The following is a 17371-nucleotide window of genomic DNA, read 5'->3' as shown; positions in this document are numbered from 1 at the left end:
GCCCACCTCTCTCGTCTCCGGTGGTCGCGTCGCGGTGGTAGCCCTGCTCGCCGAGCTGACGTCATTGTTGAGTCCCGAAATTGAAATCAATAAGTGCAATGTGCAATGTTGTGTGTACATCACGGACGGTGGGAAATGGCGATTATGTCAAAACGCCGCGCTAGGCCCCGTCGCGCTTGACTCGGAATCGACTACGCGGGTATCCAATTGGCGAGATGGCTCGCAGCAGCAAGAAGAAACTCGCGATATTCGTGGGTACATCGAAGTGTCTCGTTTACGTGAGTTGCCTCGTCCTTCACGCGCACGACGACGACGCGCTCGTTGCTCCTCGGTTTCTCCTTCGCGACTCGAAAAATCGCACACACCCGCGGACTCCAGGATTTTTTTACGTTTCGGTTTTACATTTTGGAAACGATTTGTTTAAGAGAATTCAAAAGAATTCTTACACTTCTTACAGCTTCGCTCAATTACGTTCGATTTCACCTCATCGATAGAATCAAACAATGGAGCATCATAATGCTCCAAGTATAAAAAGTTATTACGGGATTTTGTGAGATTATTATTAGATGTTAGATATCGATTAAATATTGTTAGATTTTGTTAATTTAGTTACACGATAGTTTGTTTTTGTAAATCATTTGTTACGCTGCTATTCTTTTGTTTTTCAGGCAGAAGCAAAGTACTGTGCCTCTGACATGCCTGGAGAAATAAAATACTACGAGTATGTTACTTCTTCTAACTATATTAATTAATTAGTTTTATTCGATGATTTTATTCGATCAATCGATTATAAAATACACTTGTGTTTAAGGAAATGAATTGTTTATTATATCGTGTATGAAAAATTAATTTTACATTAAATTGTAACGCTTGCAGATGTTCAAGAACGGAGTATTGTTGCGCTTTCGGTTGTTGCGTGTCACCTGGATTTCACTTCCATCACTTGTGGTACTATTGGTAAGTAGTTTTTAACAACGATCTCTTTCGATAATAATTACAACTGCAATGTTTTATATAATTTGCAGCTCTTTCGTTAAGCGGCGTAACAATAAAAATGTCGTACGATTTTTAGGATCCTGGTTATAATCATGTTCTTGGTCTGTTCTGGTGGTGGTTGGTGGTACCGATACTGGTTGCAGGGCAGATACAGAGCCGCAGCTTCGGCAATTCCGACTCGGTCTTCTAACGCTAGATCGCAAAATTCTCTTCGTAACGCGCCTTGCCAAGCGCAGCAGGCTCGTATTACCTACAATTCAGCGAGAAATACCGTCCTACTGCATCGGATGTGGAAAGGTTCGTATCCTTTTCTAATAGATTTACTTTAACATGCGTGAGAAACTGCAGTGCGGAAACTTTATTTGTGTAAAATTTTTTAAAACAGGTCCTCAGAGAAGTACAGCAGCGCCAGCGTATAACGGTAACGCGACCACATCGACACACTATCAGAATATGAACGTCCTATTAAACGATGCCAATTGCCCTTATTATCAATTATACGGCCCTCCGCCTAGCTACGAGACGGTGATAGCGCAAACGCGCGGCAAGCTCTCAAATCCGGCGTCGCCGGAGTCCTCGGCCGCGCGGCTCAATCTGCAGACGGCGAACGTGATACCGAATCCGAGTGTGCCGCAGTGCTTTTTCTACAGCTGCAATTCTCCGGCGAGATTGGTGGACGGTAATTCGAGTCAATGTCCAAGCGATAGCGCGAACGCCCAACAGCTCGACGGTCATGAGAGCGTTCCCTTCGCGCATTTCTCCCAATATTGCACCACGAACGGTGCGGTTGGTCAAAACGTGTGCGTCCCTTTAGAGTATCCAGAGGAACCGGTCGTGTCCGGGGGAAGTAATTTCAGCTGCAGCTACCAGACTAGCCCGCATCGATTGCCGGGATATCCAACGGACAGATCGTCCGACGCGTCGGACGCGGAAAACGTGGCTCGTGGCTATGAGATTCCGGGTACGGAGGAACGCGCAATGCTCAATATCGACGTCGCGACCGGCAGCTACGGAGAACGTAGTCCTTGGCATGGAAACGATCAGTCTGCGTTGCGAGTCCACGGTAAGATCATCACGCAGGATGAAAATCGAAGATGCGCGACGACCACAGACACGCGTGCTCTCTCGCCTAAGTCGGAGGGAAGCGAGAACGAGTCGAAACGTACGTTCAACGTGGTTCCTGCGCCGCAGAGAAACTTCCCGAGAGAACGTACGAATTATGGCGGTTCCCTGCGATTACCGCGCAGACACGCCGGAGATGTCATTTACCAAGGCAGCAGCTTCCAAAAAGTTCTCCCCAGAGATTCGTCAGGCGCTTCCCAACGGGGCACTTTCAATTCCGCTCAGACAGCAGCGTCCGCGGTCGCGAATTCTCTGGAGCGCGACGCGAATTCTTCTCAATCAAATCCATCCAATAATGTGATATTAGAATCCTTTATTTTTGAAAATGTGCAATCGCCTCCGAGTGAAAATGCCGACGAGGCCCGCGGTCTTTGTGCGATGAATCGGAGTGCAAACTTTGATCTCGAAAGTAAACACAAATTAGATAGATCAAAGTCGCTAGACTGAACGTAAAATCGAAATTCTTATCATTGCGCGTATTACGCGATGTTTATTCTTGTATGTCTCTATTTATTCGCGCATAACTTGTATAGCAATACAAACTTAATCGTTCGTTATCGAAGAGTAATCTTTAACGGAATTTCCGACCGCCGCGATGAAATAACGATTCTATTTTATCAGAAATAATGCGACATTATTTTTATTAACACGTACGTACGGTATATTTCACGCAGCAGTGAGTATTTCGTATTTACCGGATTCCATAATATTTGTTTTGCATATCAGCATCTTCTTAATCGTCGAATTTGACGATTGGATCTCGTGAAAGATGTGTATAATATATCCTTCATTATTATCTCACGTACCATTAGCGAACCTAATATTAGACGTTAGACTTAAATCGCACTTCCGCAATATTTTTTGCAAACAATATTGCAATTCCAAAGCTAAACTATTTTGATTACCTATTGAAATGCTGAATATTATCTCTAAGTGTGATAGGCGATAGTTCCATTTACATGCGTCAGCGAAACGTCTTATTTCTGATACCTACGATACACATACTGCCATAAAAAGATCTTTCTGAACGTCGTATATCAGATGCTATTTTTTTTATTTCCGCACTATACTTAATGTAATTTAAGATTAAGATCGAAACACACACACACACAGTGAAAATGATGTTTCAAAAGCGCGGCCCAATTTAATCCACCTACGCACAAAGAAAGATATCAATCGTTACTTTATATGATAATGGTGAATGAATGTCGCACATTTTTTTTAATTCTCAAATGGGGAAACGTACTTATAAATTACTTACGAAAGACCAAGAAAGTGGCTAGGGTCTTCAAGAAAATTTACAATAAATAAGAATCATTTTAAAGATCATAAATCAATTTTGACGTATTTTTTTCTAACAATAATGTTGATATATTGAATTCGACAATGCCCGAAATGGTGTCGTCCTTCGTGCAGTATATTTCTGTCAAGCTAGTCTTCTCTATATATTTAAGCTCTATTATATATGTATGTGCACATTAATATTATCTCTATATTAAAGAATGCATAAGTTACTACGCGTTGCGCACATACTTGACATTATATTGACAATGATGAAAAACAATTCTAGTTTATTATGAAAAAAATACGAGTCTACGATTGAAGCAGCAATACTTTTATAATAAAAGTGCAGTCGCGCGAAAGAGCAAGAAGTTAAAGCGGAGGTCGTTCAGTTGAAAAATACGAACGTGAGGGAATACATACGATGAATATAATTCAAGTAAACTTGATTGTAAGCAATAAACGTAACATATTAATTTCCACGCGTAATATAGATTTAATATTTTTACTTCAAAATATCTTTCTACCTATATATCGTGTAAGGAGAAAGACTGCGTCCTCGTGCTGTGACATGAATGATACTTGATTTACTACACTCTTATCAACGTCGTGGGAACATTAATTGCAACCCTCTCGTATCATATCTTTTAGATAAATTGCATCAAAAGAAAGCAATTCGATTTATATACGCATTATGTACTTCTTCTCGCTATTATTTTTTGTATGCAATACACATACAATGTGTAATGAGTTTTAACTAAGGTCGCGGCACACCACGTCGCCAGGTCCTTTGACTTAAGTTCTTGCATAACAGCGGTCCAAGAAAATATGCATACGTGCCAATAGCGACAAATCCGTTAGATAAGCGAGTAATTTGGATAAGCGAGACGATGAATCTCGCAGCCAAGGAGGTCTTACCTTAAAATGCAAAGCAAAATAAAAAGAGATATATATGTACACACTTATTTTTTGTAATCGATTCTAACTGATAAATGGGCTGTTTAACGAGAGTCCGCGTGATTATATACCTAATAAGCTTGTATCATATATATATATATATATATATATATATTGTATATCGTATATATATATACCGCCATGAGTCTACAATAATTTTTAGTCAGAAGTCACTATATTTTGTGTGCGTGCGTAGGCTGCGCGTTATATCGTATAAGCTTTAATAAGCTCTAGTCTCTGAACGATCTTCTCACCGTAATGTGCAATCATGTATCCGCGCGGTATCAGTGACACTGTAAGATACCGCGAATCTAATGTGAAAGAATGTCTATCTGAAATAAAGACACCAAATATTTATCGTACAACCAAGATAATCTGTCTTACAAGGAAATCCACGGAAGTGATTTTTATGAACTCCTTCCGATTTTTATGAACTTTTAATAAGCTGTTGTATTCTAAATCAAAATAAGGGACACATTTTTTTTTACACTTGCCTATATTGCATGTTTAGGAAATAAAACATTCCTTTGAAAAAAAGTTACGGTTTCTCTTTAGGGATGAATATCGACGAAACTATTAAAAAAAAATAATTCTTTAAATTAAAAATTGAATGGTTTTTATATATATAATCATGGAAGTTTTTCTCGCGCACAGGTAGAACAACGTATTTATATAAAAGTCAAATATGAATGAACCAAAGTGCAGGCGCGAAATGACGCACGAAAGGCGAAATTAATTACGCATATTTTTAATGCGATGCCACTACTTGAATTATGTAGATCTATGAAATACGTGTTACAATGGGTCTGTTCGCGTTGCTTGCACTTTTTGCACTCAGCATCTTTGCTTTCTCTCTCTCCAACGGCCGAATATATATTTATCTCATTTCAAGTGCAAAAATGTTTGGGGATTTCAAGCAACGCGAACACGCTTAATATAGTTTAATTGTGCAATATGGATGTGTCATGCGCAAATTATGGTATGCTTCATCGGGCAAAGGTACTTTATTATTTGCATTAATAACATTTAGATTTGCTTTTTTTATTATTATATGCAAATAATGAAACACCTTTGCCCCGTGAAGCATACCACAATTTGCGCATGATATATCCATGTTGCACAATTGAAAACTACTGTAGCATGTATTCCATAAGTCTTATATAATTCAACTAGTGGCATCGCATTAAAAATATGCACAATTGATTTCGCCCCTCGTGCGTCATTTCGCGCCTGCGACTTTGGATCATTCATATTTTACTTTTATATCTTGATACTATGACCTTACTGCATATTCGACTGTTCTATAAACGTCGATCGTTCGGTGCGCGATAAAAACTTCCATGATTATATATAAAATGTTCTCCAAACGTATTTATCATCGTCATTTTCTATTCCTGGAAAATGCGAACAGAACGTGTTGAAGAATCGAACGCATGGACGGGCATGGATAGCGTGTGGATAGAGAGGTTTTCTAATTAATTCTCGAAAATGATTTTTCGAAACATAACTTTATTTTTTACATATAGCTGAGTTTATAATAAAATAATCTTTGATTTGGTGATTCAAAAATTTCAAAATTTACAAAAAAGTTTAGTGATATTTTAAAAGAAATAAAAAATATAAATATTTTTTTCTAAAAATATTTCGTGACGGACGCGACGAGTCGGTATCACCTTTATCGAAATTCGTAATCTCAGGACTGTCATGTCCAGTATATATAATATATATATAGGCGCGCCGCACGCTCCGAGTAGAGTCCCTATATAAGAGTCTGGCCACTGAGGCTATTTTGTAACAAAATGGCGTCTGTCGCATCTTATATAGGGACTCTATAATTTAGAGTCAATGACACTCATAGTCTAAGAGCTGGCTACATAAAAATGCAAGGTATAAGGTACATGAAATATTTATAGCTAGAGAGGTTCTATTAGCACTCCCGGACACTGAGTGACCAGTCTGCCTGCGCGCTTAGGAAGATTAAGGCGGGGGCGGACGGTAAAAAATGACAAATTTTACAAGGAAAAAAATGATAAAGCTCAGGGATAAAAATTATAGGAATGTTAAGTATTTGTTGCTACGAAACGCGGAAAATTATTGGCAGATGATTTCGTGGAAGAGAAAGCGCCGGCAGACTGCAACAAAGCGGCGTTAACTTTTGTGAAAAAAAAAATGATAAGCTTCATGATTAAAAATTATTGGTAATAATTATTAAACTGTTAACGAAGCTATGTGCTAAATGGCAGACGAAAAAACTGAAGACAACATCGAGGCAGACTGTGATGAAGAGCGCGGTTTCGATCGCGCTTTTAATGAGTTAGTTCCGTACGATGCGTTACTACGATATGTTATTTTGTTAATTATATTATGTCGACAATAAGATAACAATTTCTATATTATATATATATAATAAATGCTAAAAGATATGTTTAACATTAGAATAATTTTTTTATTAACAAAAAAATACTATTCAAATATATCATTAGACTCGTGAAAATGTCAACAAATTTAAATAATTAAATCGTGTAGATTTAATTCCGGGGAGGGAAGGGTATTAATTTTCCAACATTAGCTGTGTTTCAAGTCCGACAAATAATCGGTGCGCAGTTTATTAAGTTGAAATATATGTATATATGCATATATATATATATATATATATATACATTGTAATTCGTTACTTCTGTAACTATTAATTTCTTTACTTGCGCACCACGTACCGCGCCTGACTCGTATCGCCGTCTATCAATTTGTTGAAAACTGCGAGCTTCTGCAATTTACGAACGCACTATAGCAGACGACGTTACTGACGTTTGTGACGTTTGTCTCTGAATTACTCCAGTCTATCAGTGGCGAGTGGCGAAATCGCTCGGCAAAATGGTGGCGGACGAAAGGTTGTTTTTCTCGAACGCCGTCCAACAATTTGCGAGATGTTTGGTCGCTATCAAGCCCACGCCATGGGAAAAAGTAAGTTGAATCCACTCCCCGAGAGAATCCTCCGATCGAACGTCAATTCTTCGACCACGGGACAGCTATCGCACACTGCTTTCTCCGTCGTTTTTATCGGGATTAAATTACAGGAAGTGTCAGCTGACATCCTGACATTTCCATGTTATGACATAATCCGAAGGATATCACGTCACTCTGAGGACTGTTATAGTCACTTGCGATGCATGATAATTAATGCTGCTGCCTTCTTGTGAAAAAATTACGATTGCAGCTTGCACAATGACTGTGAAAAAAATCTTAGAAAATACAATAACAATGTATTTTTTGCGGCGGTGTAAAGATACTGACTCAAAAAATTACGTAGTATAACTTATCAGGATTATATGATAAATGTACATTTGTAAAATATTGTAGTAGGAAGAAATCGATACTTTATAAGATTATGAATCTTTATAAAATAATGATAAAAAATATGAAATTTTATATATATATATTTTTTTATTTTATTTTATTTTATTTTATTAAAATGTATACGTAATATTAATATTAATTAGAATATAAATTGTTACTTAAATATAATACAATAATTTAAAATATTTTTTATAAGATTATTTCTCTTTTAAAAGATCTTATCCTGTTTGACTTTTCATGACTAGAGAAATTAGATTAATGCAACTTTTATCGGGATCTAAAAATAATATTTTTTATGTCTAATCGCAGGTAGCCAAGCTGTACAAGTTATGTCCACAAGATTCCGCTCTGGATGTATTCCGCTTGGATCAGAGAGGTCAGGATGCGACCATCGTATTGGGAATATATTTTTTGGAATCCGGCCTGCAGCACCGGGATAAAATTTTGCCGTATCTATTGAGATTATTGCGCGGTCTTCCAAAGGCGGTGTGGCGCGACGAGGTGAAAGGTTCGCTCGCCGAACCGCCGAACGGGTTCCGGTCGCGGAACGCTTCAGCTTCTGCCCGAACACCCTGCTGAGCGATGTGGCGGCCAGGTGCGAACCGGCGCGAGAAGAAATCATCTCGACCCAGGTTGAGATACTCGCCACTCGCCGTTCTGACCAATCTGATACGCGGATACAAGGATCAAAATAGCAATAGGGGATTGCAAGCGAAAAGTAAGTGATAGATCAATTAGTAAATTTTTATAAATGTCATCAGGCTGTTCTTTTTTAAAGCATGTTGTCCAATGAAAGTAAGAACTTTTAATTCTGACATTACGTATTGTTTTAGTATTTACCGCAACCTAAAATAGGGTAATTTCTCGCCTCGATAGCGAGAAATTCAATATGGCCGCGGTGACTACCCAGGAGCCTTAAGAATCATTTGTAACATTCTTCGGATGATTATATTATCATTGTGAATTCTTACGCAGATTTATGAAGGGATAATGCACAGATGTTCTCCATGTCGTTGGGGTCGAGTACAGCAACGTACGCCGCGAACGACGATCGCAAACAGTACTGCCATGTTTCCAAGGCGGTTACAAACGCCCTGGCGAACATAGCGGCAAACAGGGCGAATCGGAGTTGGACGACTTGCTGCTGCATCTTCTGGAACTGTTCGTGCAGTTGGGCCTCGAGGGTAAACGCGCCAGCGACAAGATGCCGAATAGTATCGCTGCGACGGTAAGATCGCTTAAACCAATAACCTTGGCAAAACTTCAGCAGTAATTGGATGAAAAGCATTATTTTATATTGTGTTGCACAGAAAGCAGCTAGTAGCGCTGGAAATCTAGGAGTACTCATCCCCGTGATCGCGATATTGGTGCGACGTCTACCACCGATCAGACATCCGCAGAAACGACTGCTGAAGCTGTTCAAGGACTTTTGGTTGTACTGCGTTATAATAGGCTTCGCCGCGGATCATCCTTCGAGATTGTGGCCGCCTGAATGGTACGAGGGCGTCAAGGAGATCGCTGTCAAATCACCCTACCTTATCTCTCAGACCAGCGTGCGTCTCGAGATGCGAGAATTGCAGTATACATCGGCGGTGCGCAACGACAGTGTCTCGTTGAATGAGCTACAAGAGCTGCGGAGTCAAATATTGAAGATAAGCACCCGGTACGATTCACTTTAAATCGCCACGTCTCCCGATTTCTAATCAATCATCTAATTAATTGTCTGAAAAATACTTTATATTTTAATGCGTGACATCTGTTTCTAATTATAAGTAAATTTTATTATCGAAATATCCATATGTTTTTCTGAATTTTTCGAATCTACTACACAATTTCTGTGATTTTTTTTTTTTTTTTTTTTTTTTTTCAGTACAAACGACATATCGGCATACGTGACCAAGCTACAGTTCGCGCAGTGCACATACTTGCTCTCCGTTTATTGGTCAGAGACCTTACGGGTGGCTAACAGTCCTGAACCGAGTCTGCAACCGATAATGCAGTACCTGGGCGATACCGATTTGCAGAAAGACAAGAGCGGCATGTGGCAGTGCATATGCTGCGTAGCGAACTCCGTATTTACGAAATTCAAGGATGTGATGCAGCGCAAACCTAAGGACGAGCAACGTGAGAAGGAGCTCGAGAATCACGCGCAATTTCTGCTGGTGCACTTCAATCACGTGCACAAGCAAATCAGGCGGGTGGCAGACAAATACCTCAGTGCTTTAGTGGACGCTTTCCCGAATCTATTGTGGAACTGTAAAGTCCTTTGGAGTATGTTGGATATATTACAGGTATTTATTTATTTTATTATACTTAGGGTTGTTTTCCAATTTATTGATAAACTAATTAATAGTTAAATCATATGTCTATCCTTGTTTTATTTAAAGGAAAAACAAAGACACATATATGATTTAACTATTAGTTAGTTTACCAATAGGTTGGAACAACCGGCTCTTACAGTTATTGTTTTAGTATATTCTATACTTTGACTTCTTTGTTACATGACTATTGCAGATTTTGTCGTATTCGTTACAACTCGACCCAAATGAAGAAACGCCTAGCTTAAGAATACCTGGCACGCCATATAGCATCGAGTTGATGAACACTATTGAAGCAAGAGAGGTATGATGTTATTGACGCTTTATTTGTTAAAATAAAACTGTTGCCGTGACATCGCGCGAATTACAGATTATCGTGAAGGATTTTACCGCGAGATGCAAGGGCATTGTGCAGGAAGCCATGAAGTGGGCGCCGCAAGCTACCAGGTCGCATTTACAAGAGTACATCAATCAAATACCGTCTGCTGGCATGCGACATCATTCTGGTTTGTCGTTGGCCATTGACTCGGTTCTCGAATTCGTGGACACCGCGATTCCCACAGTAGTTCCAGCAAATGTACGTAGCAATGTTTAAGCGTATTATACAACGTTTTATTTTAGATTTTAGATTTTATCTTAACTATTCTTCTATTTAACGCATTGTAAGTGATAACTGTACTCGCTATTAATTATATTGACGAAGCGATATATTTAACAGACAAATTCGTTGGATAAGAGGCCACGTGCCGTAAAGGGCGCGAGTTCGTGGCTGCTGTCGATGATGTCTACGAGATCGTGGCACGCCGGCGAGGTAGCGGGTATGCTTGCCCTTGCACGCACTGAATCGCCAACCGTGGAGGTGACTCTGGAAGAATGTAGGGACAAAGTCGTCGAGAGATTGATCGAGGCTGTCCATCGCGCCTGTCAGGATCGCGATGATACTATCCATCGCGGAGCTCTTTGGCGCGCTACCGCTCTTTTGATATCCATGCCTGGTAAATTTGAACTAGTCAATTTTGTAATCTTAGATCTTCGATTAATTTGTAAGGCAATTTATTGGCAAGCTTCTCTTCAATTTTTGCGCTGATTAGATTTCACACTTATAGGTATACATAGACGATTGTTACACTCGGTCGCGTGCTCGCAGATAGAACTGTTCACGACCGCAGCCATGACCACAGCGGTCGAATGCTGGCAGTGGATTCTAACTGTACGGCCAGATTTGAAATTGCGATTTTTGCAAGAGATGTTACTCGCGTGGCAATATACCGTTGACAAGAGGATGGGCTTGTTCGCACCGAACGAGGAGGAGGTCAGTCCGCTCGCGGTCTACAAGGGCTGCAAACTCGGACCTAATCCGCCACAGGTGAAACCGCACGATATCTGGGTGACCTTCATAGTGGAGCTCGTCGAGACAGCCAAGTACTGTTGCCAGGAGACGGTCGATATGATCGCCCTACTCCTGCATCGCTCGTTACCCATGACTGTCGGTGCATCCGACGAGGAAGTCGGTATCACTCGACACGTCGCCGCGGTTGGCGTGCGTTTTAAACTTCTCTCATGCGGTTTGGTACTGCTGCAAGGTGACGTTTTACCAAGGTAATATATCCTTCATTATCGCGTGAATTGACGTTGCCACGACTATGACAGAAAATAAATAATTAAATCTATTTTTGCAGAACATTAAGTAAGAATGTCCTGCGAGAACGTATCTATTCCAATTGTCTGGATTACTTCTGCCGAGAACGTCAATTGCCGACCCAAGAGATCGACCAGCTTAGCGAAGACATAGTTACGCTGATACGCTTTTGGCAGGTAAGCCAAAGCGCGTTAAAAATTAAGAATTAAGATACTGATTCCATTTATAGAAATTATATAAAATTATTCTTTTTGTTTTTCATTAAAATATCGGAATTTATTCGCGATCTAGTACTACTCTATTTTATATATTTCCATAGGTAATGCATAGCGACAAAAAGTACTTAATGATGACAGGGGCCGATAACGAATTTGAGATCGTGACATCTCAAACTTATACAACCGCGATGATTCCAAGCGAGACAATTGGTTCGTTAGCTGCCACGCTAGCTCCTACGCCGAACGACTTCTCGAGATCGTCCAGCAACGTATGGATGAACACCATGCCTATGTCGACCAGCACCAATACATTGAGCAAACGCAGCAATCGCAGCAAACGAATTGTAAACGCCAATGTTCTCGTGAAAGATTACATCAAAAAGAGAAATTTGATTCTCGAGTTGTTAGCGGTTGAAATCGAAATGTTACTGGTGAGTTGTTGATGAGTCACAAATATATACAGAAAACTATGATTTGTCGCAATAACGAGAATCGGCTTCTAAATGTCAAAATCTCGTTTCTTGTCAACGTCTGGCGTAATCCCAGCGGAAGACCGGAACTCGCGTTGCAAGGAGAAGGAAGTATCGCGGACTGGCGTGCCAAGGGGATGAACGATCGCTGGCGAGAATATACGCGGCTCGCGTGGGAGATCAGTCCTGTTCTGGCCATATTCTTGCCGGTGCGGTTAAAGAATCACGAAGTCATCATCAAGGAGATCTGCGGCCTGGTGCGCCTTAAACCTACTGACTGTGAAACTGTACAAATGTATTGGTGTCAATATTATTTTAGTCCCACTGTGTATTTTACGAAAGCGTTTAGCCTTGTATGTATGTAATAATGTATCATAATTATCTATGAGAGATCGCTTATATAAGTATATGCATGTACATGTCTGCTGTATGCAGCACATCTGTATACGAATACATTCCTGTCCGTTATTAATTTATGTGCTGTTAATGAGTAAAAATTAAATTACTTTAACCATACGACGGTGAAATCCCTTATCTCGCGGTGTATTTTAATTCTCAACCACAATAGCATTTAATTATATCGATAGATATTTCGTAAGACATCAGAAAGAATATGTATACATTTTTTTATTTCAACTTACCGTTTCCCGAGGTCTTTATAATTTTACGTGCAATTTTATTTCGAGAGTGTAATTAACAATTGAATGAACGAAAAAAACAGTTTAATTTATTCTCTATGTATGTACAATAGCTAAGCAAACTTGTCATTGAACAATATTAATCAATGTGTTTGCAGCACGAGGCAACCAACAGCTAGACTTGACTCTGAGAAGTTAAGAACTTAGAAATTATAAGTTTTCCCCGGGGTAATGTATTTCTGGTCGGTAAGAGGCTCCTTCCTAAAAGTTAACATATCGCTAATAGCAATAGCTCACTAACTTGCTCATTTAATGAAAGAATTTCCATATACGAATCAGTTTTTTCAATTATTCTGATAAACGTGACCAAAAAATACTCCATATGTACAGGTATTGATTTTAATCCTTTTAAATGTAAAAAACTTGGTGACATTTACCACTCACTCTGTACCAATTTGCTTCGAACCAGCAATCAACATCGGTTGCTGAACTTCTCGTCTCGCATCTCGGAGGTAGTAGTAAATTTGCGAAGTTTTGTGATACGGGCCTCCCGGTATGTCCGGCGGAGGTTGAATACGCTTTGCCTGTTTATCTGCGTACCTGAGGCCTTGCACAATTTTTCTCTGCAGAGAATATAAAGAACAATGAAATTTCGGACGTGCATTATCGGTTGTAATCCATTTGATACTACAAATGCTTTGAAGCGTTCTACTTCTTTCTTCATTGAAAGAAAGGAGAAGAAGAATGCTCCGAAGCACTCGTAGTGTTAAATGGACCACAATTTAAGTAGCTATCTGAAAGCAATCGAAGGAACTTACATATAATTATTTATTATCAACTTAACGTTTAGAGGAAAGTCTCTTGGAAGTATATTACTCTGTGGAAAACTTCTATATACTTATCCTTATCATCGATAAATCGACTACAATTTTTCCATATGATATACCCGTGATTTGTAATATGTTTCACGATTGCTCATAATATAAAATAGTAAAGAATTTTATTATTTTACAATTTTTATCAAAAAATTATTTTATTAATTAGTTTGTAAGATAGCACGAAAAGAGTAATCACTCCTTTGCAGAATTGATGGATCTATTGACCGATTAAATTCCAATAAAACTTTCAATTTCGAACTTTTGGCTTGTATGCGCGTTCGAATACGTTTAGGCCTCTGCATTTCTGTCTCTTGAACGCGTACGTATGCCAAGTGAGAGTTTTATTAAATTCCGATAACGCGCTATGGAATGAGAGAAAATGCTTTGTACCAGTCGCGACCCGATGTCTGCTCTGCGGATGTCATAAAATAAAAAATGCTGCGTAAATGTCTTTGAAAGTATTGTACAAAGGAATCGATACGTGCCTTGAACGAAAGTCGACTGGCAACAAAAAGTTCTGCGCTTTATGAAAGAAAATCTGAAAGAACACGAGAAGAAAAAGAGGGCGAAAAAAGTTGATGGCATTCTCGACATGTATGGTGTAAAATTGATATTAATGTTTGAATTATAAGTAAGAAAACGTGTATGTAGGTACACGGAAAGAACGGTTTTGCTAAAGTACCTAAAAATGTAGCTAGATACAAATCTGAAAATAATTTTGTTGGACCATCAAAATAATTATGTAAGACGTTTAAGCATGGTGAACAATGTTGTAAAAAGTTTTTTTGACATTCTAGCAATCAGTTGTTCTGATTCCTCGCCGCGAAGACACAATATTCCTCATCGAAGAATTGGGAAGAGGATCTTTATGTACCCTAATGAATTTATTTAGTTTATTCACATACTAAAGTATGATAATTTTACGTTAAGATCTTTCGTAATCGTTCTAAAAACCACCTGTTATTTGATTGGTTCCACAAGCCTACGTATTCTGAAAGATACTTGAACTTTTTCTCACAACATCCTCTTTGCCAAAAAAGAGGCACGGTCATTAGCTTGATTGACAGAGTGTTTAGATTGTCACATCCACAATTTCAACAAAAAAACATAGAGTTGATAGTCCGGATTTTAATAAAAAATTGCTATCCTCTAGAGTTCATCTTTAAAATTATGCATGTGCGGCTCAAGTATCTTTTTGAAACCCTCTATGAAGCAGAAAGGGAGAAATGTGTAGACAAAGATATATTTTTTACTATACCATACGTTCCCACATTAACGGAGAAATATAAGAACATTACGAAAGATCTTAACGTAAAATTATCATACTTTAGTATGAATAAACTAAATAAATTCATTAGGGTACATAAAGATCCTCTTCCCAATTCTTCGATGAGGAATATTGTCTACAAAATTAATTGTAAGGATTGTGATGCGTCTTATATATACGTTGGCCAGACGGGCAGACAGCTGCAAACGAGAGTAAAAGAACACGAATCTCAGATAAGGAGATGTGGGGGTGGTAATTCCGTAGTGACGGAGCATAGAGTGGAATGCAATCATGATTTCGGCTGGAATGACGTAAAGATTTTAGACAAAGAAATGTTTTTAAACAAGAGGCTATTATCGGAAATGATCTATATCAAAAGACAAAGAAACGGTATAAACTTGCAAACGGATACCAAAAATTTACCAGACCTATACATAAACATTATCGAAGGACTTTCGAAAGTGTAAGACACTTGTTGGTTAGCCTGGTTGGTACAATACAGTAACAATCGTATTATTGATGTGTCACTGTTCGTCGTTGACGAGACACATTCTTTTCATTAGACATTTGTGCAATTTCGTGGCTAATGATTTCGGCCAACTATTAACATCTTTAATTGTAAGTAGCATTACATCTCTTAGATTATCCGATATGCAATCACAGGGCATAGTTGTTATTCCGAACATTGATACAGGTATCTATCTACCGATCCATAATGACGAGATTCCATAATTTAATTTCCTGGCGGTCAAACCAAGAAATTACACACGGAGATACCTGGGGAGGCTTCGGAGTGTACATACATCTGCCTTCATGGAAGTAACATCTGACAAGATTTTGCGGAATACTGAAGGTCTCGTTATAGTTATAAGCTCTTAAATGTGTAAAACGCGAGTTAGATTTTCGGACGAATTTTAAATGTAGACAATGCGCTGAGGATGACCCCAAAAAGGGTCGAAACGTACGCGACGTATATTTTTTGACTAATGTATAATAAATTTTATCGATTGCACATCAAGTTCGGCTCTTATTGCCTATTCTAATTCGAATATTTGCACTAAGAAAAAAAATATTTTAATCCAAGTAAATATGTCATTGATACCCACCAAATAAATAATTTTCTTGAATAAAGTAATATTTTTTTGGATAAAAATATTTTTTTTTGATCCAAAAAAATATTACTTTATTCAAGAAAATTATTTATTTGAAACAGAAATACAAATAAAACTTTTGTTACAGAACATCTTCGAACGAGCCAATGAAGACGGGCTTACGTCCGTCTCGAACTTACCCTATTTCGACAACGATTTTTGGCCGAACTTTTTGGAAGAAATTATAAAAAAATTAAATGAGAAAGAAGAAAAGAAACGTAAGGAAGAAGCAAATGCAGCGGCAAACGCAGTTTTAAGAATTTGGAAAAATCGAAAATTGGAAAGGAGCCCAGTTTGCCCCGCACAAGAGACCTATCTTGCACGGAGGGCGCAGTTTTGCGGAAAAAACTTTCCATGGCTCTAGTGGACTCGAACCTGGTTCCTCAGATTACGAGTCTGGCGCTCTACCACTAGACCACACTGCCGCCCCAAGCTGTAGAAGATAAATGTCCCCATTTGCACGCAATAACCGTCTTTCTCGTCTCATGTATTTATGTCTTCGGCTTTGTATCTCCTCAGATATCTTCGCTGTCTGAAGGCGCGGAAACTCAGTCCAAAAAAAAGGCGAAGAAGAAGCCGAAGAAGAAGCCGAATACTTTCCAGACTGGCAATGATCCTCTTATTACAAAAATCTCTGACACAATCTTATTGTTATCGAGTTATATATAGTTTATAAGACGTCTCTGTTCCTCGTAGTGCCATCCCTGAACCTTTTGAAACGTGTTGTACTTGTCGCAGGAAAGTACATACAATTTGTACTTTACATATAGAAGAAGTCTGGGGAAAGTAAGTAATCTTCTCTTTTATTCTACTGCGAAGAAACTGCGAAATTTGTTAGTGTACTTAGAAGTTACTTTCCCTTTTACAGGTTTATGTGCGACAATTGTTCAGAAATTATATAAAATTATTCGAGGAATTCGAGAAATTCGTTCCCAAGGGAATAAATGTCATTGAATTTTTCTATCTTTGCAATTTACTTTTTCCCTCAAAAGAGTCGCGTAAACTAAATGTGCTGGTGCAACAAATGGACGACGGTCTTGTTCAGTCGCTTAGTTTTCCGAGTCTTTCAGCCGTCCGTTTTC

At 38.8% G+C, this 17371-nt stretch overlaps 1 protein-coding gene and 1 pseudogene across 1 annotated transcript; both read left to right on the top strand.

Annotated features, from left to right (window-relative positions):
* The first annotated feature begins 68 nt into the window (after positions 1-68).
* LOC139772572 (uncharacterized) lies at positions 69-4721 on the top strand. Its single transcript, XM_071706385.1, has 5 exons — positions 69-278; positions 669-721; positions 877-957; positions 1073-1293; positions 1382-4721. The coding sequence occupies exons 1-5, from the start codon at positions 216-218 to the stop codon at positions 2563-2565; spliced, it is 1602 nt and encodes a 533-aa protein (XP_071562486.1). The 5' UTR covers positions 69-215; the 3' UTR covers positions 2566-4721.
* A 2424-nt stretch (positions 4722-7145) lies between these two features.
* Positions 7146-12871, top strand: LOC139772595 (phosphatidylinositol 4-kinase alpha-like; annotated as a pseudogene).
* The last annotated feature ends 4500 nt before the right edge of the window (positions 12872-17371 follow it).

This window comes from Temnothorax nylanderi, unplaced genomic scaffold, assembly GCF_030848795.1.
Source record: "Temnothorax nylanderi isolate EJ_2023f unplaced genomic scaffold, tnyl_v1.0 TNYL_tig0051_pilon, whole genome shotgun sequence".
NCBI classification, from domain to species: domain Eukaryota; kingdom Metazoa; phylum Arthropoda; class Insecta; order Hymenoptera; family Formicidae; genus Temnothorax; species Temnothorax nylanderi.
The sequence above is the reverse complement of the archived record's forward strand: the minus strand, read 5'-3'. Positions and strand labels throughout refer to the sequence as shown.

Excerpts from the sequence above, each read along its gene's own strand:
- LOC139772572 (XM_071706385.1), top strand. The coding sequence starts at position 216 with ATGGCTCGCAGCAGCAAGAAGAAACTCGCGATATTCGTGGGTACATCG. Across the intron at positions 722-876 it reads GGAGAAATAAAATACTACGA|ATGTTCAAGAACGGAGTATT; the intron begins GTATGTTACTTC and ends TAACGCTTGCAG. Across the intron at positions 958-1,072 it reads CATCACTTGTGGTACTATTG|GATCCTGGTTATAATCATGT; the intron begins GTAAGTAGTTTT and ends TACGATTTTTAG.